General features: G+C 42.0%; 1 protein-coding gene across 7 annotated transcripts in view; it reads left to right on the forward strand.

The window, feature by feature from the left end:
* pla2g6 (phospholipase A2, group VI (cytosolic, calcium-independent)) overlaps nucleotides 1-26,123 on the forward strand; it is a 72,460-nt gene that overhangs the window by 8,578 nt on the left and 37,759 nt on the right. For all 7 annotated transcript variants that reach the window (XM_069909434.1, XM_069909432.1, XM_069909439.1 and 4 more), the window contains 3 exons: nucleotides 7,827-8,032; nucleotides 12,369-12,584; nucleotides 14,781-14,964. In XM_069909434.1, the coding sequence (XP_069765535.1) occupies nucleotides 7,830-8,032; nucleotides 12,369-12,584; nucleotides 14,781-14,964 (603 nt within the window). In that variant the 5' untranslated portion in view covers nucleotides 7,827-7,829. The remainder of the gene's footprint in view (nucleotides 1-7,826; nucleotides 8,033-12,368; nucleotides 12,585-14,780; nucleotides 14,965-26,123) is intronic.

A 26,123-nucleotide genomic window follows, 5' to 3' on the forward strand; every position in this document is an offset into this window, starting at 1 on the left:
AATACTTATGCATTTTGCAGGTTCTAAACTCAATGCTACAATAACAAACTTAGATGTTGCCACTTCCAGATGCATGACTTGACCGCTTAAGGATTACCTCTACTCTCTCATTGTATTTAATCTTGTGATTATAATTGGATAATAATTATTTTAAATCTTTAGAAGTTTCTGTCTTTGCTGCAAATTGGATTTCACTAAGTCATGGAAGCTGTTTATGGTCACTCATCACCTGGCATATTGATTCCAATTTTGAAACCTGTAAAGAATATGCCATGACAAACGCTAGAAATACCAGGGTGAGCAATGCCTTGGAGGCTGTGCTGTTGTACACGAGGATGGTGCTCCATCTGGGGAAAGGGTGCAAGGTATTCCAAGATGGGTGATAATTCCAGAACAGAAATACTGCCAAACAGGTAACTAATTAAACTAGCAGAGGCTGAAATGTACTTGTGTGGTGTGCTCAAGTTAAAAATGTTGTCGTGTCTGTGTGATTGTTAGGTACAATGAAGCCTGTGCTGGTTTTGAGTTTCCTGGCATCCAAATGTGTGAATATCGTGGGAACTTCTTTAACTTGAGAGTGGTGAACCAAAGGAATTTGCCAGCAGGCCAGATCGTTGGGTGTCGAGATTATTAATTTTCTGGGAGAATGGATCAGCTCATGTCGGAATGGTGGGGAGGGGGGGTGGCAGGCTTCGATCCTGTGGTGCCCGAGAAGAGTGTGGTAACCTGCCTAAATGACACTCGGGTCAGCAAAGATGAAGTGTTTAGAAAAGCTGGTATTGCAGCATATCATTCTGAGTGGCGACGTGGATCCATTTCAATTTGCCCATCTTTGCAACAGGTCTATGGCGGATACCATCTGACTAGTTCTACACAAAGCCTTAGAACATCTGGACAGCAAAGATGCATACATGAGGATGCCCTTTATTGTCCACAGTTCAGCATCATCCCCTCAAAATTGATCAGCAAACTCCAAGACCTGGGCTTTCATACACCACTGCGTAATTTGATCCTGGGTTTCCTCACCTCCAGGCTACAGTTAGTGAGGAGTGGCAAGAACATCTCTTCCACAATCTCCATCAGCACTGAAGCACCACAGGGCTGCGGTCTTAGCCCCCTGTTCTACTCGCTGTACACCTATCACTGCGGCTCGGTATGACACCGCCACCTACAAATTCGCTAACGATTCCATGGTGGTGAAAAGGGACGATGAGCCAGGGGGGAGATTGAAAACTTGGATGAATGGTGCACCAACAACAACCTCGCCCTCAATGTCAAAGAGTTGATTGTTAACTTCAGGAAGGGAAAACCAGAGGCGTGCGATCCAGTGATCATTGGGGGATCAGAGGTGGGGAGGGTGAGCATCTTTAAGTTCTTGGGAGTGACTATCTTAGAGGATTCCTGGACCCAACACACTAAAGGCATCGTGAAGAAAGCGTATCAGCACGTCAGGAGTTTGCGGAGGTTTGGTATGACACCAGAAACCCTGGAAAATTTCTGCAGATGTGTGGTGGAAAATGTGCTGACCGGCTGCACCACGGTCTGGTATGGGAACACCAATGCCCCTGAGTGTAAAGCCCTGCAAAAGGTAGTGGACACAGCTCAGGGCATCACAGGCAAAACCCTCCCCACCATCGAGAACATCTACGGGGAATGCTGCCGTCGGAGAGCAGTAGCAATCATCAAGATCCACCCCACCCCACTCTGTTCTCGCTGCTGCCATTAGGAAAGAGGTATCGGTGCCACAAGACTCGCACCATCAGGTTCAGGAACAGATGCTACCCCTCCACCTTCATACTCCTCAACGACAAACTCAATCGGGGACTTCTTTTACACTTTATTGATTTTTTTTATCTCTCTGTATTGCACCGTTTGTTTACATTTCTTTATTTGTTTACGTTATGTTGAAAATTTTATTTTGCACTGCCAATAAGTGGTAATTCTGCCTGGGCCGCAAGGAAAAGAATCTCAGGGTTGTATGTGATGTCGTGTACGTACTCTGACAATAAATCTGAATCTGAATTGACAACACAGATGGCCTACTTCTGTTCCTATATGTTTTGGTTGAAAACCGGATGCAAAGTCGTAGATCTATCCAGCACACGGAACAGGTCCTTTGGCCCAACTCAGCCAAGTTGGCGTTCCATGCTAGTCCCTTCTGCTTGCCCCTGGTCCATATCCTTCTGAGCCCTTTCTGTCCAAATGTTGTTTGAATGAGGTAATCTGCTTCGTCTGGCTCCTCGTTTCAGATATGGGCCACCTTCTGAGTGCAAGTACTGCGTCTCGAGCCCCTCTTCAATCCCTCACCTTAGATATGTGTCTTCTAGTTCTAGGATCATCTACCATGGAAAAATACTGTGAGGATTTTCATGATAAAGACGGTGACCGTAGTTTTTATTTAGTTCAGTTACGATACCACGGAAAGAAAACACTGAAAATGAAAGTGGAAGGAATACACAGTGGTTCAGAACAGAGAAAAGACAAGTTTATGCTTTCAGCTCTAATAACTTTCTCAGGAGTGCGAACTGAAATTTGGATAATTTGAAATTTTTGTAGAATTGCTAGAGGTAGGTAGGTAGCAGTGATAACACTGAGTGCAACAGAAGGTTAATGGGTTGAATGAGTTGCCAATTAGAACACATCCGCCACACCCCCCAAAAAAAGGTGTTCAAATCTTTTCATGACCTTGCTGTTATATCCATACATTTCCATCAATGTTCATTAAAACCCCTGTAATCCAGAATTCAAGAAAACATTGGACAATAAATAGGTTAAAAAATACGGAAGTGTAAAATTGGTGCATTTCACTGTTAGTTTGCCCAACCGCGCAACGCACAACCTCAAGCAAAAGGAAAATTCTGAAACATGGGAAAAGTTATGTTCTGGAACTATGAAGAATACAATAAACGCAAGGTTGCATATGATTCAATATAATTGGTTACACAGGCTATGTATCACTCCTCAAAAATTAAAAGAATGGGATCCAACATTATCGGATTGGTGTTTTCACTGTAAAAATGAAATGGGAACAATACATGCAATTTGGGCATGTACAAGTGAATACATTTTGGGAAGAATTAAATCAGATATTAAATCTTCTTCTTTGGCTTGGCCTCGCAGACGAAGATTTATGGAGGGGTAAATGTCCACATCAGCTGCAGGCTCGTTTGTGGCTGACAAGTCCGATGCGGGACAGGCAGACACGGTTGCAGGGGAAAATTGGTGGGTTGGGGTTGGGTGTTGGGTTTTTCCTCCTTTGTCTTTTGTCAGTGAGGTGGGCTCTGCGGTCTTCTTCAAAGGAGGTTGCTGCCCGCCGAACTATGAGGCGCCAAGATGCACGGTTTGAGGCGATATCAGCCCACTGGCGGTGGTCAATGTGGCAGACACCAAGAGATTTCTTTAGGCAGTCCTTGTACCTCTTCTTTGGTGCACCTCTGTCACGGTGGCCAGTGGAAAGCTCGCCATGTAACACAATCTTGCGAAGGCAATGGTCCTCCATTCTGGAGATGTGACCTACTCAGCGCAGTTGGATCTTCAGCAGCGTGGATTCGATGCTGTCGGCCTCTGCCATCTTGAGTACTTCGATGTTGGTGATGAAGGCGCTCCAATGAATGTTGAGGATGGAGCGGAGACAAAGGTGGAAGCGTTCTAGGAGACGTAGGTGATGCCGGTAGAGGACCCATGATTCAGAGCTGAACAGGAGTGTGGGTATGACAACGGCTCTGAATACGCTAATCTTTGTGAGGTTTTTCAGTTGGTTGTTTTTCCCAACTTCTTTGTGTTGTCTTCCAAAGGTGCTATTTGCCTTGGCGAATCTGTTGTCTATCTCATTGTCGATCCTTGCATCCGATGAAATGGTGCAGCCGAGATAGTTAAACTGGTTGACCGTTTTGAGTTTTGTGTGCCCGATGGAGATGTGGGGCGGCTGGTAGTCAAGGTGGGGAGCTGGCTGATGGAGGACCTCCGTTTTCTTCAGGCTGACTTCCAGGCCAAACATTTTGGCAGTTTCCGCAAAACAGGACGTCAAGCGCTGAAGAGCTGGCTCTGAATGGGCAACTAAAGCGGCATCGTCTGGAAAGAGTAGTTCACGGACAAGTTGCTCTTGTGTCTTGGTGTGAGCTTGCAGGCGCCTCAGATTGTACCGTGCGGTACCGGATGTAAACAGCATCTTCATTGTTGAGGTCTTTCATGGCTTGGTTCAGCATCATGCTGAAGAAGATTGAAAAGAGGGTTGGTAAATAAAATCACAAAACAAAACATACCCCAAAATCCAGAAATTTTTCTTTTAAATAACATAAGAAGTAAAGAACTAAGTCTCAAGTTGGATAAAGCACAAAAAAAGATTCATTATGATAGCCTTAGCAGTAGCAAAAAAATGTACAATGTGAACTTGGAAAATGGATGAGAGCCTGAGAGTACAGCAATGGTACATGGAAATAAATAAGTGTATTCCATTGGAAAAAATCACATATAATTTAAAAGAAAGTTACATTGTTTGTAAAAATCTGGGAGCCATACATGGAACATAACAGAAAGCCAGCCTCGGAGCTCCACCTCCTAAAATGATAAGAAGATAAACGCAATTAGATTTAATGTGTTTAAGAAGATTGTTTGTTTTCCTCTTGTATAAAGATGTTGTTTTATTGTGTTTTATATGTTCAATATTTACTGGTTTGGGAGGGATGGGTAAAAGAGAGAAAATGTCACTATATATTTAAAGAGATGCATCTGTAAATATTTTGGTTGATATTCATAGTGCAATAAATAAAGAATTACAAAAAAAAACAATCGGAAAATTCACTTATCTGGCATAAATGCAGGATATCAGGGTATTTTTACTTTACATTGTCACATTCATTCTCTATTTACCACCACGGTGGCACCTTGTAATTACTCCCACCTCTGTTGTTTGGAGGACTTCCCCTTGATCTCAGTCCCTCAATTCCTGGCAACGGAAGGATTATAGACTGCGGCCCTTCCCCACAACGCCCTTGCGTTTGGCTTCACCCTTGCCTCAGTACGCTTGGAATGTGCCAGTCAGCAGCATTGAGCTGAAAGACCTGGTAATTGTAGGCTGGAGCAAATTCTTCTTCAGGCTGCAAAGGAACAGTATTGCAGTAATAGCTAAACATTGAGTATTCCAGTCAAAGGTGGGAAAGTGAGGATGTTGGATTAAAAAAAAGATTATATGGTTATAAGTGAAAGGGGAACAGAGTTGTAAAAGGACAAAGATTCAAACTGCCAGTCTACTCACTCCTGCAGCTCCGTATCCCATTGTTGCACCAGATATTTAAGTGAAGCGAGTGATATTTAAGGGTGGCACGGTTGACAGAGTGGCTAACACAGTGCTATTACAATGTCAGTGACCCCGTTCAAATCCGATGCTGTCTGTTTGTTGAACGAGAATCAGAATTTATTGTCATGAACGTGTCACAAAATTCATTGTTTTGTGGCAGGATTACAGTGAAAGTATTTATGTAAATCATATTACAAAATTAATAAAAATATGACACAGAAAGGTAGTGTGTATGGTTCATTGTTGATTCAGGACTCTGACGGCTGAGGGGAGGGAGCTGTCCTTGTGCCGCTGAGTGCTTGTCTTCAGGCTCCTGTACCGTTTTCCCCAATGGTAGCAGAGTGGAGAGGGCGTGGCCTGGGTGTATGTTCGCCCCGTGTCTGTGTAGATTTCTTCCCGGCTTCCTCCCGCCTTCCTAAAACTGTACGGGGGTGGGGGGGCGGTTGGGGTCATGGGCTCATTAGGAAGGGCCTGTTATCGTGTGGCACATCTAAATTAAAAAAAAATTAAAGTGTTTCAGAGGGCTGTCCAGTGTTAACATGATGCCATTCCTGTGGTTAGCCTTGATGCTTGTAAGTAGCGAGCAGGTAGGAGGAAAGAGTTAAAAATGGCAGGCCTCTGTGATCTCAGCACCACATGCTTGGACTCACATGAGTAGTATCTTCAGAAAACAACCCTAGCTCAGTGCAGTGGGTGGCACTAACACTGACTTCTCTGGTTTCCCTTTTAACCCCCACTTCTTTCCCCCAGCTCTGTCTTCCCTCTCTCCTTTCTCAGAGCCAAAATCAATTCTAGCCATATCAATTAACATCTTTTATTGGTCTGGACCTGCCCCTGCATTCTTCAGTCTTTATTCTGATGTCTTCCTGTCCTTTGCTTACACTTAGAAGGAGGACTCAGGCCCGAAACGTCGTAAAATATCTTTACCTCCTATGTATGCTGTGAGACCGGTTGAGATCCTCCAGCATTTTTGTGTGTTATTGCTACAAGCCCAACATCTGTAGACTTCCGTGATTCACTCTGCCTTTAAAATATTATCTCATAAAACTTGATCAGTTGTATACCCATTTTTTTTCTCACTTTATCCATCAGTAGATATTTTGTGGTTTACCGCTGGTTTCCCTGGTCCACAGGCCACTCCGCCAAATCTCCATCTCACACTGTCAACATATCCTATTCCTGTTCTCATCTCTTACATCATATATCCATGCTTTTCACCTCGTACATGCCATGAGTCAGCTGTGGTGCTCTTGGTTGTACCCTTGTCAGTGAATCTGAAGCTTGTAGGTTTGAGCCCTGCTCAAATCTATCATCTTGACACACAGTGTTAGACGTGCAGAACTGCTGGAAGACCATCAGGTCGGTGAATTAAAATTTAGACCTACAGCACAGTAACAGGCCATTTCAGCCCACAAGTCCGTACTGCCCAATTTGTACCCTGGCACATTTCAAATGGTGGGAGGAAACCGGACACCCCTCCCCCCATGGAAAACCCACGCAGATACAGGGAGGAGGTACAAACTCCTTAAAGACAGCGAACCCTGGTCCCGATCGCTGGCGCTGTAAAGCTAACTGCTATGCCAACTGTGAAAGGCACACTTTGGTCTGCCAGAAACCTTTTGGTTGTTCAGCACATGGAGATGCCGGTGAGGGAGTGCTGCTGACTGGCACGTTCTAGGCTGCAGGAGTATGTGCTAAGGGATGCCCGGAGGGTTTGTGCAGCTGACATGAGGGCAACTGTGGGGAAGGACCACAGTCTAGAGTCCTCCCATTTAGTGGCTGAGACCGAGGGGAAGTCGCTCAAACAGAGAGGGGAGAAGCGACAAGGTGCCATGGTGGCAATGGTGTATTTAGAGAACAAATGTAACAATGAACATTGATGGGAAGTGTAGATATTATTGACACTATGGGTGTGAAAACACTTTTAACATTTTTCTTTTTTGTAAATATTTTAAAATTAAAAAAAAAAATTAATTTCAGACATACAGCACAAGCCCGTGCGCCCAAGCCCTGGGATGTTTTGAATCGTGGGAGGAAACTGGGGAAAACCCATACAGACACGGGGAGAAGGTACAAACTCCTTACAGACTGCAACACTGGCCTCGATCACGGGTGCTCTAAACATGCCACCACAATAATTGATTGTGAATAAAGTCTATTTTTGGGGGACAACAATTTTGGCTGACGCTTTCAGTGGGATGCAGCATTGACAGCTGTGATATCTTTGGAATAAGACGTCAAAGTGAGGCTTAACTGGTTTTTGGGCATAGTTGGAGAAGCCAGTTCGTCAACTATGATTACCAAACAAATGATCAGGATATTACGAAACAGTTGGTCACAGATGAGCTGCTGCCTCTCTACAATCCAATAACGCCTGCCTCATTGGTGGTATGTTGTCTTAGGATGTTGAGATTACGGGAATGAGATGGATTGTATTAAAACGGTGAAATAATGATTCTTTTTCCGCCTCCTATCTCCCACCTTCACACACATTCCCCAACTTATCCCACCCCAAATTATGCTCCTGCAGAGAATGCAGTTCTTTGACCGGCTGGTAAATACACTGAACACAGTGACCAATATCTTCGCCAATCCTTACCGCGTGCGGGAGGTCCCACTGTCGGACTATGCGCCCTCTAGTAGAGTGGCAGACGAAGGCCGAGTGATGCTTTACCGAGCGGTCAACTCCTGGGACTGCTTGTTCATCAATCCCAACGCACCTCAGAATGCTTTCAGGTAAGAACTTTTAATTGTGCAATCAATGAGGAATTCGCAATACCCAGAAAGGCAGGGCACACTTCCCTTGGATGGATTTCTGGGTGTTGTGAGTTCCTGATTTAAAGTCTGACATGTTGACGTGCAGCACGCTAACAGGCCCTTCTGGCTCACGAGCCCATACTGGCCAAATACCCCAATTAACCTACAACCCTGATACATTTTGAAGGGTGGGAGGAAACCGGAGCAACCCAAATGGACATGGGGAGGACGAAAGAGCTGCTTGCAGACAGCGCTGGGTTACTGGCACTGTAACAATATTGCGCTGACTGTGCCGACTTCATCAGGTCAGTATAGCTGCTTACAGTTCAAGAGAATCCAAACACATTCTTTGGATGTACAGCAGTACTCTGGTTACAGAAGGGTCCCATTTCTGAAAACTGTCCCAGAGCCAATTTTCCGTAAGAAACTTCCGTATTCTATAGCTATCAATACAGTATCCCATTACTTAACGTAAACTTGCAATAATTCTTTAATTTCATTCAAAGCACGTGTAATTTAGCTCATGGGAGCTATACTGTATCAGAATTTATTATTTCATAACAAGTCATGAAATTCAGTGTTCTGCGGAAGCATTATAGAGCAAACATTCATATTATAACCATCTTACAACTTTATAAATAAAAATAATAGTGGATGAAAAGTAAGGCCGTTCCTTTGTTTCATTGATCATTCAGGAATCTGATGGCAGCGGGGAAGAAGCTGTCCTTGTGCCGCTGAGTGCTCGTCTTCAGGCTCCTGTACCTGTAGCAGAGTGAAGAGGGCGTGGCCTGGGTGGTGGGGGTCTTTGAGGATAGAGGCTGCTTTTTTTCGCCCTTGACGCAGTGGAGTCTGGTGTCTATGATGTCGTAGGCCGAGATAACAACCCTCAGGAGTTTATTCTTGTCCTGAGCGTTGGCGCCTCCATACCAGGCAGTGATGCAACCAGCCAGAATGCTCTCCATGGTACACGTGTTGAAGTTTTTGAGAGGTTTTGGTGACATATCGAATCTCCTCACACCTCACAGAGTATAGTCACTGGCGAGCCTTCTTTGTGATTGCATCAACATGGAGGCTTAAGGACAGATCTTTGGAGATGTTGACACCCAAGAATTTGAAGTTATTGACCCTCTCCACTGCTGAGCCCTCGATGAGGACTGGGTTGTGTTCTCCTGACTTCCTCCTGAAGTCCACAGTCATCTCCTTGTATTTTTTTTGCTGACGTTGAGCACAATGTTGTTGTTGTTGTTGCACCGTTCAATGAGCTGATCTATCTCCTCATTGCTGACAACTGTGGTGTCGTCAAAAAACTTGTAGATGGCCTTGGAATTGTGCCTGGCCACACAGTCATGGGTGTATAAGGAGTAGAGCAGTGGGCTAAGCACACATTCTTGGGGTACGCCTGTGCTGATAATCAGTGAGGAGGAGACGTACTGACTGGTCTTCTGATGAGAAAGTCAAGGATCCAGTTGCAGAGGTGGGTACAGAGACCTAGTTTGTAGCTTCTTGACCAGCACTGAGGCAATAATGGGATTGAAGGCCGAGCTGTAGTCGTTAAAGAGCAGTTGTATGTCTGAGCTGTTGTTATTAGATGTGCCAGAGCTGAGTGGCGAGCCAGTGCTATTGCATTTTCTGTATCGGTGGGCCCAGACCTTTACTTGCTTTACTGTGACTGAAGTAAAAGGTTTTTCCAGATTGCCCTTGTAGTAATCAAGAACAGATTATGGTCTTGTAGTTTCATTGCCTTACCACAAACAGGAAGGAGATACCTTAGCCATGATTTCTGACATTCCTTACCCTATTCTGTCTTAAACGTCAATATGTAAAATTTTGGTTGTAACTATACAGCCACACCAACCATCCAAAATAACCCCATCATTGGGATCTCTGTAAATCCACGAAGTGGAAAACTTGTCACGTTTCAATCCTATGCTTGCGTATCTCTGATATCACAGAATGTAGCATGTATCGTTTAAAGGCGAAAAGCTTTCAAAGTATTCATGCAGATATGCGGGAACTTCATAAATGCACAAAAAATGCTGGAGAAACCCAGCAGGACCCGCAGCATCCATAGACGGTAAAGATGCACATAGAACTAACGTTTTGGGCCTAAGCCCCTTCGTCAAGGAACGAGGGAAGTTATATTTGCAGAAAGTTTGTAATTTTGCAGTAACCTGTTGAGATTTTTAAAAAAAATGCTTAGACAAAGTTGTAAGAAAGGGATATGTGATGGTTAACTCGTGCACAGATAATTTGTACTTGGGTATTTTTTTTACCTATTTATTTTCCGTGATTTTTTTTGCCGGTTGCTTGAGGTTGTCAGATCCTTAAATTCCAGATTACAGGGGTTTTACTGTAATTACAGTGATTCTATCTCAATCATATTTACCTTTCATATCTCATGGTTCTTACAAGATCTTCTCATCCTAATCTTGAAATTTCCAATTGAGCCATTCCTCACATCATCTTTGGAGAGGATAAAGGATTTCCAATGGTCATTCTGTGGAAAGACTGCTATTTTTTCTTCTAAATAGTCTAGTTGTATAATTTTTTAAAATAAATTTTTAAATATTTTAGACATACAGTGCGGTAGCAGGCCCTTCTGGTCCACTAACCTGAAGGGTGGGAGGAAATCGGAGCACCTAGAGGAAATCCATCCATACATGGGGAGAATGTATAAACTCTTTACAGACAGTGCTGGATTCGATCCTGAGTTAGTGGTGCTGTAATAGCATTGCGCTAACTGTGGGCCGAAGGACCTGATTCTAAGCTGAATTTCTCGATGACTAATGAGTTCTTCATTTTCCAACCTGGTCAAAGACAAGGCCAAGGAGCATTTAGTCTTTTTTTTGATCACATTTTGTTTTTAAACATGCACAGCAATGACAACTGCTCCATTCAGAACTGTGAGTACATCCCACTGGTCGAGAACAAACTTCCTACCTCGCGATCATTCATTGACCCATGTCACAACAGAGTAACAAAGCTCCCATTTATGTCAGGCATTGAAAGTCAAAAAAACTCAATGTTCTTTGCCGGCATGTTATCAAACAAAAAAATTCAAGGAGAGGCCCCGTAAGGAATTCTCGGGTCAGGAGAGCAAAACCTGAGTTAAAGAAGTGGTTATCAAAGAGGAAAGTGAGGTGAGAAGGTGTAGCAAGGGAGCTCCAGAGCTAAGAGCACTGATGGCCAAAGGCTTGGTTGCCAAAAATGGAGCAATTGTATTCAGGGTATAAGAAGAGACCAAAGCCTGTAGGACGTAAAGCACATAAGTCTGCAGACACAGTGATTTGAAGTAAAAACATAATGCTGGAGAAACTCAGCTGGTTAAATGGTGTACTTTATAGAGCTAAGATAAAGATAACCAACATTTCGGACGAGCCCGACACAACCAATGTTTCGGGATTGAACCCTACATAACCAATGCTTTGGACTTGAGCCCCATATAACTAACATTTTGGGATTGACCTCATATAACCAACGTTTTAGGACTTGAGCCCTATATAACCAATGTTTCTGGATTGAATCCTATATAATCAACGTTCTGGGATTGAGCCTGATGCAACCAATATTTCAGGATTGAGCCCGGCACAACTAACGTTTCGAGCTTGTGCCCTTCGCAATGAACGTTTTGTGCTTGGACCCGACACAACCAACGTTTTGGGCTTGTGCCCTTCGCAACCAAAGTTTTGTGCTTGTACTCTACATAACCAAAGTTTCGGGCTTGTGCCCGACATAACCAAAGTTTTGGGCTTGAGCTGATAGGAACAAGTTTACTTTGAGGATTACAGGGACCAAGGAGTTTAGAGTTAGGAAGGGGTGAAATAATTGGAAGAGTTTGGAAACAAGGTCGAGACTTTATTAAAAGCATGGGTGTTGCTTAACCAGGGCAACACTGCCAGTAAGTACAAGGGTGGCTCCAGTTATGCACTGAACTTGTCCCTCTTAATCCCACAGGACCAGTCTATGTACATAGAAAAACCTTGCTTGTGGTATAAAACCAGTTGGGCTGGCAGCAACAAGATGTTTTGGCTGCATCGTTTCCGTTCCTTGGGTCAATGGGTTCTACAGAATAAACAGGACAATTCTAACAGCAGGAGGTGGATGCATGACGGGATTAAGTTGTTTCCAAACGTGGTTTTTTTTTTAACCAAAATGCAATAATGTGCCTTCGAATACTTCAGGCCATATTTCTGATTTAGAAATATGTCTCCAGTGAGAGAGCTACCTTCTCTCTTCATCAATTTTGAAGCACGTTGAAATTGCCTGATGGCCCACAGCTCCTATTTCTCATGTTATTCTCTTTTCCCATTTCTAGGTTGTTCCAGGTGAGCTCTGAAGAGGAGGCAAGATCTGCCTTCTCCCAGTTTGCAGTGAAGATGAGGCCGTTCTATGAGATCTCACCGTACTCACTGAAACTCGACACCGTGCAGCAATTGACTGACTGTTTACGGAGCCACCCAAACTGGCCGCTGGCCCATGTGGCTGTGGAGATGGGCATGAAGGAGGGCTTTCGCCACAATCACATCATGCGGTAATTTAGTTTGTGTTGGAAAGGGGCAGGGGTGTCAGTGACTTCTTGGACTTACCAAGTCCAAAGTTTCAGATTTGCACTCCGTGTCGGAGTCTTCTTTCTATAACCTGTGATGACGGATGTTACTGAGTGGGTGAGCTCTGCATGTCACCCAGCCCCGTACATGTCCAAGCTCTATCTACCCTAAAGTTCCACATTGGACAAGCTAGAAAATTAGTTCATGTTGCAAATGGCAACTCCTAGCCAAGGGATGGTTGTGTTCATCTCTGACCATGAGGGGGGAGGAAGCATGGAAACATGTCCTTCAGCCCACTGTATGGGCTGTTAACCACCCACGTTTACACAGAACTCTACTTAGATTGGGGTTCAGTTCCATGATTCGCATCGTAAGGTGAAATTATCGCACGTCGGGCTCTACCTGTTCAGGTGGTTTTCTGCACCACTCCTGGAGGCTGAAGGCCCACTCGGGAGTGGGGCTGTGGGGGACGAGAGCCTGAGACAGCGTCTGGTGACCAGGGGCGGTGTCATCGCTTTGCAACCCACATTGCGATTTGGAACACGTACGCTCTCTCTCCCTCATCGATCTCTCTCTCCCTCTCCAGAGATGGCAATCTGTGTTCCAAATCACCTTTTTTTTCAAAAAAACGGGCATTAGGTCCATCAAAGCACGTCTGTGTGGGTCCTTTCACTGCAATTCACCAGTAGCCTTCAGCCTGTGCAGATCCTTCAGCCGCTGAACCCCTTGCTGGTGCACTGCCTTGTTCTTGGTCCTGTAGGGAGTGCCCTGGAAAACAGTAACTACAGAAAGTTGGTTTTTTGTTTTTTTTTTTTTTTTTAAATATTTTATTTTTCACACCATAAATCACAATAGCCATGATATACACTTTTTCTTTTCCACACATTTACAGTGACTTTTTCTCCCTCCCCCCTCCCTCCTCCCAAGCCACCCCCCCATCCCCCCCCCTCTCATCCATTTTAGTTATACAATCTAGGTTGCATTAATTCAGTTAGACAATGTTGTCATTCAACAAAAATACACCAGAAATTCTACTGAGTCCATTCTTTTCTTTTCTTCTCCTTCCATCAACTTAGGTAATGTTTGTTCCCGGTAGGTTCCTTCCAATGGAATACATTTATTCATTTCTATATACCATTGTTGTATTTTCAAATTATCTTCCAATTTCCAGGTTGACATAATATAAAACTCATTCTCTATAATTCTAAAAATTCACCTAGTTTTATTGTGGAGGGTTGTGGGCCATAAGGGAGGAAAGGGTTGATATACAGTAGGTACAGGAGTTATATATATATATCTCTGTTCGGCTCAGAATCATGGGTCCTCTACCAGCATCACCTACGGCTCCTAGAACGCTTCCACCAGCTCCATCCTCAACATTCATTGGAGCGACTTCTTCCCTAACATTGAAGTACTCGAGATGGCAGAGGCCAACAGCATCGAATCCATGCTGCTGAAGATCCAACTGCGCTGGGTAGGTCACGTCTCCAGAATGGAGGACCATCGCCTTCCCAAGATTGTGTTATATGGCGAGCTCTCCACTGGCCACCGTGACAGAGGTGCACCAAAGAAGAGGTACAAGGACTGCCTAAAGAAATCTCTAGGTGCCTGCCACATTGACCACCGCCAGTGGGCTGATCTCGCCTCAAACCGTGCATCTTGGCGTCTCACAGTTCGGCGGGCAGCAACCTCCTTTGAAGAAGACCGCAGAGCCCACCTCACTGACAAAAGACAAAGGAGGAAAAACCCAACCCCAACCCACCAATTTTCCCCTGCAACCGCTGCAACCGTGTCTGCCTGTCCCGCATCGGACTTGTCAGCCACAAACGAGCCTGCAGCTGACGTGGACATTTACCCCTCCATAAATCTTCGTCCGCGAAGCCAAGCCAAAGAAGAAAAAAAAAAAAAAAAAAAAAATATATATATATATATATATATATACATATATACACACACACACACATATATAGGCCGGCACAACATCATGAGCTGTGTTATACTGTTCTATGTTCTATTAGTTACTGTTTTGATTTAACTGGTGTAACATAAAATTACAGCGCCAATCTGATCCTGCCATCCGAAGGTTGGCACAGGTCCCTGATGTCAGGGCATGCTGGTCACGGGAGCGCCTGAGGGCAGTGCTTGGAATGAGACTAACATGCCGTTAATTCTGTGCACAGCTGCATCAATGACACCGAGAGTGACGAGGGCATCACAGCGCTGCACCTGGCTTGCAAGAAGGGGGACATTGACTGTATCCGGGAGCTCGTGGAAGGGTGTGGAGCTCGCTTGGACATCGTGGATAAGAACAGAGAAACAGTCTATCACTATGCCGCGAGGCAATCCAATAGTCAGATCATTGAGGTATGTTGCAAATTCCAAGATTATCCTTCCTTTTTAAAACCTATTATTGTACTTCACCAAACATTCTGGGTGATGGAAGCATTTGTTATGTAGAGATTATTCAGCATATTTTGCTTCTCTCCATTCTTTAGGTTTTTGTGTGACTCATATTTTCCACGGTCTCCTGCAATTATTTTTCTTTCAAAGATATCTTTGGTTCTCTGTTGTTAGATGTGATGACTTTTCTTTCAGAAGCTTTATTTTGGATCACGCGTCTTTATGGTTTTACGTGTCTTCATCAAAATAGGTTGACCTTAATGAAAGGTTCAGGCCTGAAGCGTTGGTTACACATCCTTGCCTCCCAGGGACGCTGCGAGACCTGCTGAGTTTCTCCAGCACTCTGGTATACGAGCAATTTTGTTTTTCCACTCTGTGAACCCAATGGTGATATTTCATTGCTCAAGTCAGATTTAGCAAGCAGCTGGATGTGTGTATTGTCTTCCTAACCTTGTAACTGCATGCTTTACTTCGTATTCTCACAACTTTTTTTTAATTTTATTTTTTCTTTTTCACACTATAAACCATATTGATCAAGATACATACATTTTCCTTCTTAAATATATACAGTGTCGTTTTCTCCCCCCCCTTCCCTCCTCCCCTCCCTCCCTCCCTACCTCCCCTCCCATTTATTTAAAGTTCAGAATCTAAGATACATTAAACCCGTCAAACAATGTTGTCACTCAATAAAAATAAACAAGAAATTCCACTGAGTCAGTTCTTTTCATTATCTTCTCCTTCTGTCATTTTAGGTGGTAGATGTCCCCGGTAGGTTTTCTCTATTGTGTTTCATGTATGGCTCCCATATTTGTTCAAATATTGTAATATTATTTCTTAAATTATAGGTTATTTTTTCTAATGGAATACATTTATTCATTTCTATATACCATTATTGTATTCTCAGGCTATCTTCCAATTTCCAGGTTGACATAATACATTTTTTTGCTACAGCTAGGGCTATCATAACAAATCTTTTTTGTGCACCATCCAAATCGAGTCCAAATTCTTTGTTTCTTATGTTACTTAGGAGGAAGATCTCTGGATTCTTTGGTATATTGTTTTCTGTAATTTTATTTAATATTTGGTTTAGATCTTCCCAAAATTTTTTCACTTTCTCACATGCCCAAATTGCATGAATTGTTGTTCCCATTTCCTTTTTACAGTGAAAACATCTGTTAGATTCTGTTGGGTCCCATTTATTTAACTTTTGAGGTGTAATGTATAGCCTGTGTATCCAGTTATATTGTATCATACGTAACCTCATGTTTATTGTATTTCTCATAGTCCCGGAGCAAAACTTCTCCCATGTTTCATTCTTTATCTTGATGTTTAGATCTTGTTCCCATTTTTGTTTAGTTTTACCATTTGTTTCCTCATTCTCCTTTTCTTGTAGTTTAATATACATGTTTGTTATAAATTTTTTGATTATCATTGTGTCTGTAATCACATATTCAAAATTACTTCCCTCTGGTAACCTCAGACTGCTTCCCAATTTGTCCTTCAAGTAGGATTTCAGTTGGTAGTATGCCAACACTGTATCATGAGTTATATTATATTTATCCTTCATTTGTTCAAAGGATAATAATTAATTTCCCGAAAAACAATTTTCTATTTTTTTGATCCCTTTTTTCTCCCATTCTCTAAAGGAAAAGTTATCTATTGTAAAAGGGATTAGCTGATTTTGCGTCAGTATTAGTTTTGGTAGTTGGTAATTTGTTTTATTCCTTTCTACATGAATCTTCTTCCAAATGTTGAGCAGATGATGCAATACTGGAGAATTCCTACGTTGTACCAATTTTTCATCCCATTTATATAATATATGTTCAGGTATCTTCTCCCCTATTTTATCTAGTTCTAATCTAGTCCAATCTGGCTTTTCCCTTGTTTGATAAAAATCTGATAGGTATCTTAATTGTGCGGCTCTATAATAATTTTTAAAGTTTGGCAGTTGTAAGCCTCCTTGTTCATACCATTCTGTTAATTTATCTAGTGCTATCCTCGGTTTCCCCCCTTTCCATAAAAAATTTCCTTATTATTTTCTTTAACTCCTTGAAGAATGTCTCTGTTAAGCGTATTGGTAATGCCTGAAATAGGTATAATATTTTTGGAAAAATGTTCATTTTAATACAGTTTATCCTTCCTATCAGTGTTAGTGGTAAGTCTTTCCAATGCTCTAAGTCGTCTTGTAATTTTTTCATTAGTGGATAATAATTGAGTTTATATAGATGGCCGAGGTTTTTATTTATTTGTATACCTAGGTATCGCATTGCTTGCGTTTGCCATCTGAATGGTGATTCTTTCTTAAATTTTGAAAAATCCACATTATTCATTGGCATTGCTTCACTTTTATTTGTGTTAATCTTGTACCCCAATACTTCTCCATATTCCTTCAATTTCCTATGTAATTCCTTTATTGATATTTCTGGTTCTGCTAAGTATACTATAACGTCATCTGCAAATAAACTGATTTTATATTCCTTGTCTTTTATTTTTATCCCTTTTATTTTATTTTCTGTTCTTATCAACTCTGCTAGTGGTTCTATAGCTAACGTGAACAATAAGGGCGATAGTGGGCATCCCTGCCTTGTTGATCTGCTTAAGTTAAATTGTTTTGATATATATTCATTTACTGTCACTTTCGCCAATGGCCCCTTATATAATGCTTTAATCCAATTAATATATTTCTCTGGTAAGCTGAATTTTTGTAGTACTTTGAATAAATAATTCCATTCTACTCTGTCAAAGGCCTTCTCTGCGTCTAAAGCAACCGCTACTGTTGGAGCTTTATTTCCTTCTACTGCATGAATTAAGTTAATAAATTTACAGATATTGTCTGTTGTTCGGCTTTTTTTAATAAATCCAGTTTGGTCTAGATTTTCTATTTTTGGTACATAGTCAGCTAATCTGTTTGCTAATAGTTTAGCTATTATCTTATAATCTGTGTTAAGTAAAGATATTGGTCTATATGACGCTGGTGCGAGTGGATCTTTCCCTGTCTTTGGTATTACTGTAATTATTGCTGTTTTGCATCAATCTGGTAAGCTTTGTGTTTTATCAGTCTGGTTGATTACTTCCAGAAGGGGAGGAATTAATAAATCTTTAAATGTTTTATAGAATTTTATGGGGAATCCATCCTCTCCTGGTGTTTTATTATTCGGTAGTTTTTTTTATTATCTCTTGTATTTCTTCTATTTCAAATGGTTCTGTTAATTTATTTTGTTCCTCTGTTTGTAATTTTGGTAGTTCAATTTTAGTTAGAAATTCATCTATTTTGTCTTCTTTCCCTTCGTTTTCAGTTTGATATAATTGTTCATAGAATTCTCTGAAGTTTTCATTAATCTCCGTTGGATTATATGTGATTTGCTTGTCTTTTTTCCTTAATGCCAATACTATTCTCTTAGTTTGTTCTGTCTTAAGCTGCCACGCTAGAATTTTGTGCGTTTTTTCTCCTAGTTCATAATATTTCTGTTTTGTCTTCATTATGTTCTTCTCCACCTTATATGTTTGTAATGTTTCATATTTTATTTTTTTTATCTGCCAATTCTCTTCTTTTAGTTGTGTTTTCCTTCATTGCTAATTCTTTTTCTATATTTGCTATTTCCCTTTCTGACTGCTCTGTTTCCTGATTGTAGTCCTTCTTCATCTTGGTTACATAACTTATTATTTGCCCTCTGATGAACGCTTTCATTGCATCCCATGGTAGAAACTTATCTTTCACTGATTCCGTATTTATTTCAAAGTACATTTTAATTTGTCGTTCAATGAATTCTCTAAAATCCTGCCTTTTAAGTAGCATGGAGTTTAACCTCCATCTATACATTCTTGGTGGGATGTCCTCTAACTCTATTGTCAATAACAGGGGTGAGTGGTCCGACAATAGTCTAGCTTTATATTCCGTTTTCCTAACTCTGTCTTGCATGCGAGCTGATAACAGGAATAGGTCTATTCTTGAGTATGTTTTATGTCTACCTGAATAATATGAATATTCCTTTTCCTTTGGGTGTTGTTTCCTCCATATATCCAAAAGTTGCATTTCTTGCATCAATTTAATTATAAATTTGGTTACTTTGTTCTTTCTGTTAATTTTTTTCCCAGTTTTATCCATGGTTGAATCCAAATTAAAGTTGAAATCCCCTCCTATTAGTATGTTCCCTTGCGTGTCTGCTATCTTCAAAAAAATATCTTGCATAAATTTTTGATCTTCTTCGTTAGGTGAATATACATTGAGTAAATTCCAAAACTCCGAATATATCTGACATTTTATCATTACATATCTCCCTGCTGGATCTATTATTTCCTCTTCTATTTTGATTAGTACATTTTTACTGATTAATATAGCTACTCCTCTAGCTTTTGAATTATATGACGCTGCTGCTACATGTCCTATCCAATCTCTCTTTAATTTCTTGTGTTCCACTTCAGTTAAGTGTGTTTCTTCTACAAATGCTACATCAATTTTTTCTTTTTTCAGTAAATTTAGCAGTTTCTTCCTTTTGATTTGGTTATGTATTCCATTAATATTTAAAGTCATATAGTTCAACATAGCCATTTCATACTTTGTTTATCTTTCCTTTCTGTTTCCTCATCATCACCTTTCCTTCTTATCCATTTCTGCTTTCTTTTTTTGAACACATTATAAGACAACATTTCTAAAACATAAAACATTTCCCTTATTCTCCTATCTAAAATTCCTTTAACCCCACTATCCCCTCCCCTTCCTGAGTTGCCCTTTGTCCCTTGTCGGGCAACCACATCTCCCCTCTCCATTTGGATTTGCGAATTCACCCGCAAGCGTCAACTGATTTCGCAGTGACCGTAACTCTTCCCCACCCAGCCCCCCCAGAAAAGATTTTAATCTTCATTTATAACAAAGGTCACTCTCTTAATTCCCCCCATACTTCCTTTCTTCCCTTTCTTTCCCTTCTTAGTTCTTACCTATATTCTATTTTTTTAAATATATATATATACATACCTACATACACACATACATATAGTTTGTGGTCATTTTTGTTCTCGTTACATATCTTCATCTCTCTGTCTGTTTTGTAGTTGTTCTGCAAATTTTCGTGCTTCCTCCGGATCCGAGAATAGTCTGTTTTGCTGCCCTGGAATAACTATTTTAAGTACCGCTGGATACTTTAGCATAAATTTATATCCTTTTTTCCATAGGATTGTTTTTGCTGTATTAAACTCCTTCCTCTTCTTCAGGAGTTCAAAACTTATATCTGGATAGAAAAAATTTTTTTGACCTTTGTATTCCAGAGGTTTTTTTTCTTCTCTTATTTTCCTCATTGCTTTCTCCAATATATTTTCTCTTGTTGTATATCTTAAGAAATTTACTAGAATGGATCTTGGTTTTTGTTGTGATTGTGGTTTAGGGGCTAATGTTCTGTGTGCCCTTTCTGTTTCCATTTCTTCCTGTAATTCTGGTCTTCCTAGGACCCTGGGGATCCATTCTTTTATAAATTCTCTCATATTCTTGCCTTCTTCATCTTCCTTAAGGCCCACTATCGTTATATTGTTTCTTCTATTATAATTTTCCATTATATCTATCTTCTGAGCTAACAGCTCTTGTGTCTCTTTAACTTTTTTTTTATCAGATTCTTCTAATTTCTTTTTTAAGTCATCTACTTCCATTTCTATGGCTGTTTCTCGTTCTTCCACCTTGCCAATCTTTTTCCTATATCTGACATGATCATCTCTAATCTATTCATTTTTTCTTCTGTACTTTTTACTCTTCTTTTTATTTCACTGAATTCTTGTGATTGCCATTCTTTTACTGATTCCATTAAAAAAAATATATCCATGTACTTGCCCTTCCCTTCATCTTCCATTTCTCTGTGTTCTTCCTCCTCTTCTGAGTCCACTCCAGGATCTGTGTCCTTTACCTCTGTCTCTTCTGGTTTTCTTGTTGGTTTGTTTGATTTATTTTGTTGGGTATTTTTGGTCTTCTTATTTTTACTAGAAGTGTCTTGCTGCTGGTCTTCTTCCTCTGGGTTGGTCATCTGTTGTTTCTTTGATTTCTTTTTACTCTCTTCTTTCTTGTTCTCGTTATTTTCTGTGTTTTCCTCTTGCTGCTTTGTTGTGGTTGTCAATTTCAGCTGTGGAGATCGACTCCTCAGCTGGTCCCCCCTCCCGTCAGTGTTATTTTTGTCTTGCGCATAGCGCATGCGCGACTCCTCACGCATGCGCGGTTGCGCACTTTTGTTTGGCTCCGTGAGCCATTTTTGTAGTCCCGAGTTTGGGGCTTCAACTGACCTTAGGGAGCGGGTTTATCTGTCCACGGCGGGCCTCCTCGTACAGGTAAGGCCTTCACCTCCTTCCGATGTCCTTTCTTCTTCTCTTCTTCCCGTTGCTTTTGGCTTTTTTTTTGCTGCCATTTTCTCCACACCTTTACTTTCACTTTATTTTGGTTTTTGTGTTTGTGCCTTTGTTTTTTCACTGTCTTTTTTTTACTTTTCCGGAGAGGGCTGGAGTTCCCCGACCGGCCACTACTCCATCACGTGACTCCTCCTATTCTCACAACTTGATGCGTTTTGTGTTCTGTGTGCTGGCATTGCTTGACTAGATAGAATAAAACGGTCAGTCTTATTGCAGAATTCCATCCCTGTCCAGGTGAAATATTTGTACCTGTGCTTCCCCAGTGGCACCGAAGAAGCAATTTGATCCGATGAACCAACATTGAAATTAAAATGTTGTAGCGGGGTTGCTGTGATTATAGCTCGAGGTTAAAGAAAGAAGACTCTGACACGAAGGGAGTGCAATCAGCACTGACTTTATTGGGGCTGCAGCTCTATCTTTTATAGGCAGCCGGGGTGCGGCTTAAGCGGGGCTGGCTGTCCTGGATCCGCGGGCCCTGTGTTGGACCCCCTGCTGGTGGTAATTTGCTCGATTGGATTGCTATTTCTAAATGTGGGAGCGGGTGTCTCATCCCACGTGCTGTTTGCGCGATCGCCGCATTCGTTTCCTGTGCTGGCTTGCTATTTTTCTGCCAGCTGAGAGTTTTCAGCATTTAGTCTATATTTTTAGATTTCGAGTGATTTAAAAAAAAAATTCATCCAATGAAGAAATGTTGGACCAATCTGTCTATAAACTGGACTGTGATTTTTATCTCGAAACCCTAATTGTTGGAACACTGATGCAGAGCTTGAGCCCTTCATATCAAGATAGGATGGAAAGGAATGCCTGTTGAGATCAGAGGTGAAGAATTGTAAAGATTAAATGGCATTTTGTCCAAATTAGGCAAAATGAGGCAAAATTTAAGAGAAAAGCACTGGATGGGACAAGTGTTTAGTCTGATTTGCAACTGACTTCATCGTGGTATCCTCAGCCAATATATTGTATTACAGAACTTGGAGTGGGATTTTGTCTAGCAAACTGAACATTCCTGCCTAATCTGAAAACGAAGTTTGTCTGGAATAATTTCTGCAAAAAACTATTGCTTAATTAAGGAACGTGTCTCCGCATTTGATGGTAGAATCAGTCTTTGGCAGATCTAAGATCAGTCGAACAGTATGAGTGAGAGCTGCTGGCTTTCAGAGTACAGTGAAACCCCTGGTATCCAGCAGCTATGGGAATTGGTAGATGCTGGATAAATGTCCTTTACGGTTGCCTGAGATCATGTGTTTCGTGAGTGGCATGCTAACCGGCGGCGGGTGCCAATTTTAAACATTTGATTTTTTTTTAAACTTATTAAATTTTTTGCTGAGTGCTTGAGGCTTGAATTCTGGATAATGGAGATTTTACTCTATAAAGCAAGCAGATTTTTCCATACCGCAAAGGAAAGGTAAGTAATAAGTAGATGGAAAGAAAATAAATAATTTACCATTGGAACGAATTGAGATCAAACTCCATGTGCACCATAACAGGTGAAGACCATTCAGCCCATCAATGCATTGCTATGTAAAAGCAAAGGAGCTGGTCCTAATCCCGCCACTGCCTTGGCCCTCATACCACTGTACGCTCTTTCTTGAAGAACATCGTCTAGTCCATTTTTGGATGCTACAATTGAATCTGCCACTCTTACTGTCTCTTTCATTGTATTCCAGATCCAAATCACTTGTGATGTTTAAAAAAAAAGGACTTTGGGCAGAACCTTTCCCATTTGTTGAGGGGGATCAGCAGGAAATGAGAGTAAAGGTTGTTCTATGAGCAGTAACTTGGTTGCCTCGGCTAATACCCACCAGTATTTAAAAAAGAATGAGGTGGTACTGAAGTATTTTAAAGTTCTGACAAGAATTGGGATATTTAAGAGGTTTGAACTAAAGAGAGTGCTTCAGGATAAAGGGGTAAGCCATCTAGGATTGATCCATGGAACCATAGAACCTTCTAGTCTGTGCCAAACCATTTTTTTTTGTTGCCTAGTCCTACTGACCTGCCCCCAGTTCACAGCCCTCCATACCTCTCCCATCCATCTACCTGTCCAAATTCCTCATAAATGTTAACATTGAGCCCACATTCACTACTTCAGCTGGAAGCTCATTCCACTCCCCCACCACTCTCTGTGTGAAGAGGTTCCTCCTCATGTTCCCCCCCCCTAAACTTTTCCCCTTTCACTCTTCCACGTCCTCTGGTTTATATCTCACCTACCTTCAGTGGTAAAAGCCTATCTACATTTCCTCTGTCTATCCCCCTAAACATTTGAAATACCTCTATCAACTATCCTCTCATCCTCCAACGCTCCAGAGAATAAAGTCCTAACCTGTTTAACTTTTCCCTGTAACTCAGTTCCTGAAATCTGGGCCACGTCCTAGTAAATCTTCTCTGCGCTCTTTTTATATTATTGATATCTTTTCTTTAGTTGGGTGACCAAAACTGCACACATTAATCCAAGTTTGGTCTCACCAATGTCTTGGACAACTTGAACATAACACCCCAACTCCTGTACTTTGATTTATGAAGGCCGTGAACAAACTTTTCTTTTACTTAGGCTTCCAAATCTTTGGAATTGTAAGTTTGATGATGACACTAAATTGCAGTTGTGCAGAGAGGATCCAGAGAGTCTGCAGCGAGACTCAGTGACATGGTTAGAGCAATGTTATTACGGAGCCAGCAATTGGGGCCAGGGTTTGAATCCCTTGCTCCCTGTAAGGAGGTTGTACGTTCTTCCTGTGTCTGCACGGGTTTCTTCTGGATGGTCCCACTGTTCAAAAACATACTAGGGGTTATAGGTCAATTGGGTGGAATGGGTTCATGGGCTGAAAGGTCTGTAAACGTGCTGTATGTCTAACATTAAAATTTAGGATATCGAATGGGCAAGGGTCTAGCAGATGGAGTACAGTGTTGGTAAATGTGAGATTCTCCACCTTGGAAGGAATACTGGAAGATCAGATGATAATTTAAATGGCAAGCGATTGCCGCGAGTTGCCATGCAGAAGGACTTGGGAGGGCTTGTGCATGAATCGCAAAAGATTGGTTTACAGGTGCAGCAGGCTATCAAGAAGGCAAATGGAACGCTGGCCATTGCTAGAGGGGTTGAATTTAGGAGCAGGGAGATTATTCTGCAACTGTAAGGTCCTGGCGAGGCCGCATCTGGAGTACTGCGTGCAGTTCTAGTCTCCTTACTTGAGGAAAGATGGACTGGCTTTGGAGGCAGTGCAGAGGAGGTTCACCAGGTTGATTCCAGGGATGAAGGGGTTGGCCTATGAGGAGTCTGGGACTGTACTCGCTGGAGTTCAGAAGAATGAGAAGGGTTCTTATAGAAACATGTAAAATTATGAAGGTAGAGGTAGGTAAGTTGTTTTCATTGGTAAGACTAAATCTAGGTGTCAAGATTCAGGGTAGTAGATTTAGGACGGAGATGAGGAGGAACTGCTTTTTAACAGAGGGCGGTGAAGCAGTGGAGGCGACCTCAGTAAGACCAGGCTGGACAGACCTTTACACAGTAGGAGGATAAAGGAATATGGGGAGGTGGAGATGAACCGATCATCAGATCAGCCATGATCTCATTGAATGGCGGAGCAGGCTCAACTGGCTGGATGACCAACTCCTGCTGCTGTTTCTTATGTTCTTGTTCCTTAGAGATTTGAAGATCCTCAGTGGTTGATCCTAGATTTCTAAGTACTGGTAGTATTGAGGCAGACATGGACAAAGTTGAAAAGTCCAGTCTGAACACCTGGCTGGATGGAGCAAGTTGGAGGGGTTATTTGGTCAACTTCTGTGTTTTAATGTTGAGGAGAGTCTATGAAGCAGGCAGCAGATCCATTCGGAACATGGACTGTATTAAGAACTGAATAAGATTCAAGATTTCAAGATTCCTTTTTTGTGATGCAATAAAACAGATGTACTATTACATAAATTTCCTTTAGTCTACTAGCAGACAAAGATTTGTCATCACCAGAAAATTCCTTGGTGTCCCTTAGTCAGAGAAAGAGAAGCAAAGGAGAGTCCCCCCCCAGAGTCACTGAGTGTCCATGGATTCATCTCCAGCACACCACAGCCACACAGACTTCAGTCCAAACCATCGGCAACCCGAGTTCCAGATCCGAGCCTCCGACGTGATCAGGAAGCCTTCAGTACCCTTGGCATCCTGGTTTCGATACCTGGTACTCCTCCAGCAGTCCACAGAGTGGTGCGAGCCCTTTGACGGCAGTCTCCGGCAGTCCGCGTGGGTTCCTCGCCTCGAGTCTCCGACCTGTGTGTTCTTCAGCCGCAGGGCCCCTCGCTCATTGGCCACTGACATGTAGGGTCCTCTCCTTTTCAAATGGGGGTGGTGGGGGGGGGGTCCTCCTCATTTTCTGGTTCCCTAGAGTCTGCAACCCATCAAGGCCTCTGCCAATCACAGGTGCTGCCATCTAGGGTCCAGACCCCATGGTTGCAGGATTTAAAAAATAAAGCACTGTCGGCTCCATTTAAAGCCCGTACAGAGTTGGATTGAGCGGTAGAACCCTGCGGAGGGGCGCTAGTGCCTCCTTGCTCTCCGTGGGTCCACATCAGCGACAGTGCTGCCGATACAGCACCACCTGCCATTTTTGTTATGACTAGTGACGACAGATAGCAGGCCCAGTTTTCTTTTAGTTTCCCAAGACTAACATACGTTCATGTTCATTAACCACTGATTGATGACCTTCAGCTGCACATATGGCCAAATCTAATTTTTATGGTCCTGTTCTAGTTTTCACAAA

Source organism: Narcine bancroftii, chromosome 13, assembly GCF_036971445.1.
Source record: "Narcine bancroftii isolate sNarBan1 chromosome 13, sNarBan1.hap1, whole genome shotgun sequence".
NCBI lineage: Eukaryota > Metazoa > Chordata > Chondrichthyes > Torpediniformes > Narcinidae > Narcine > Narcine bancroftii.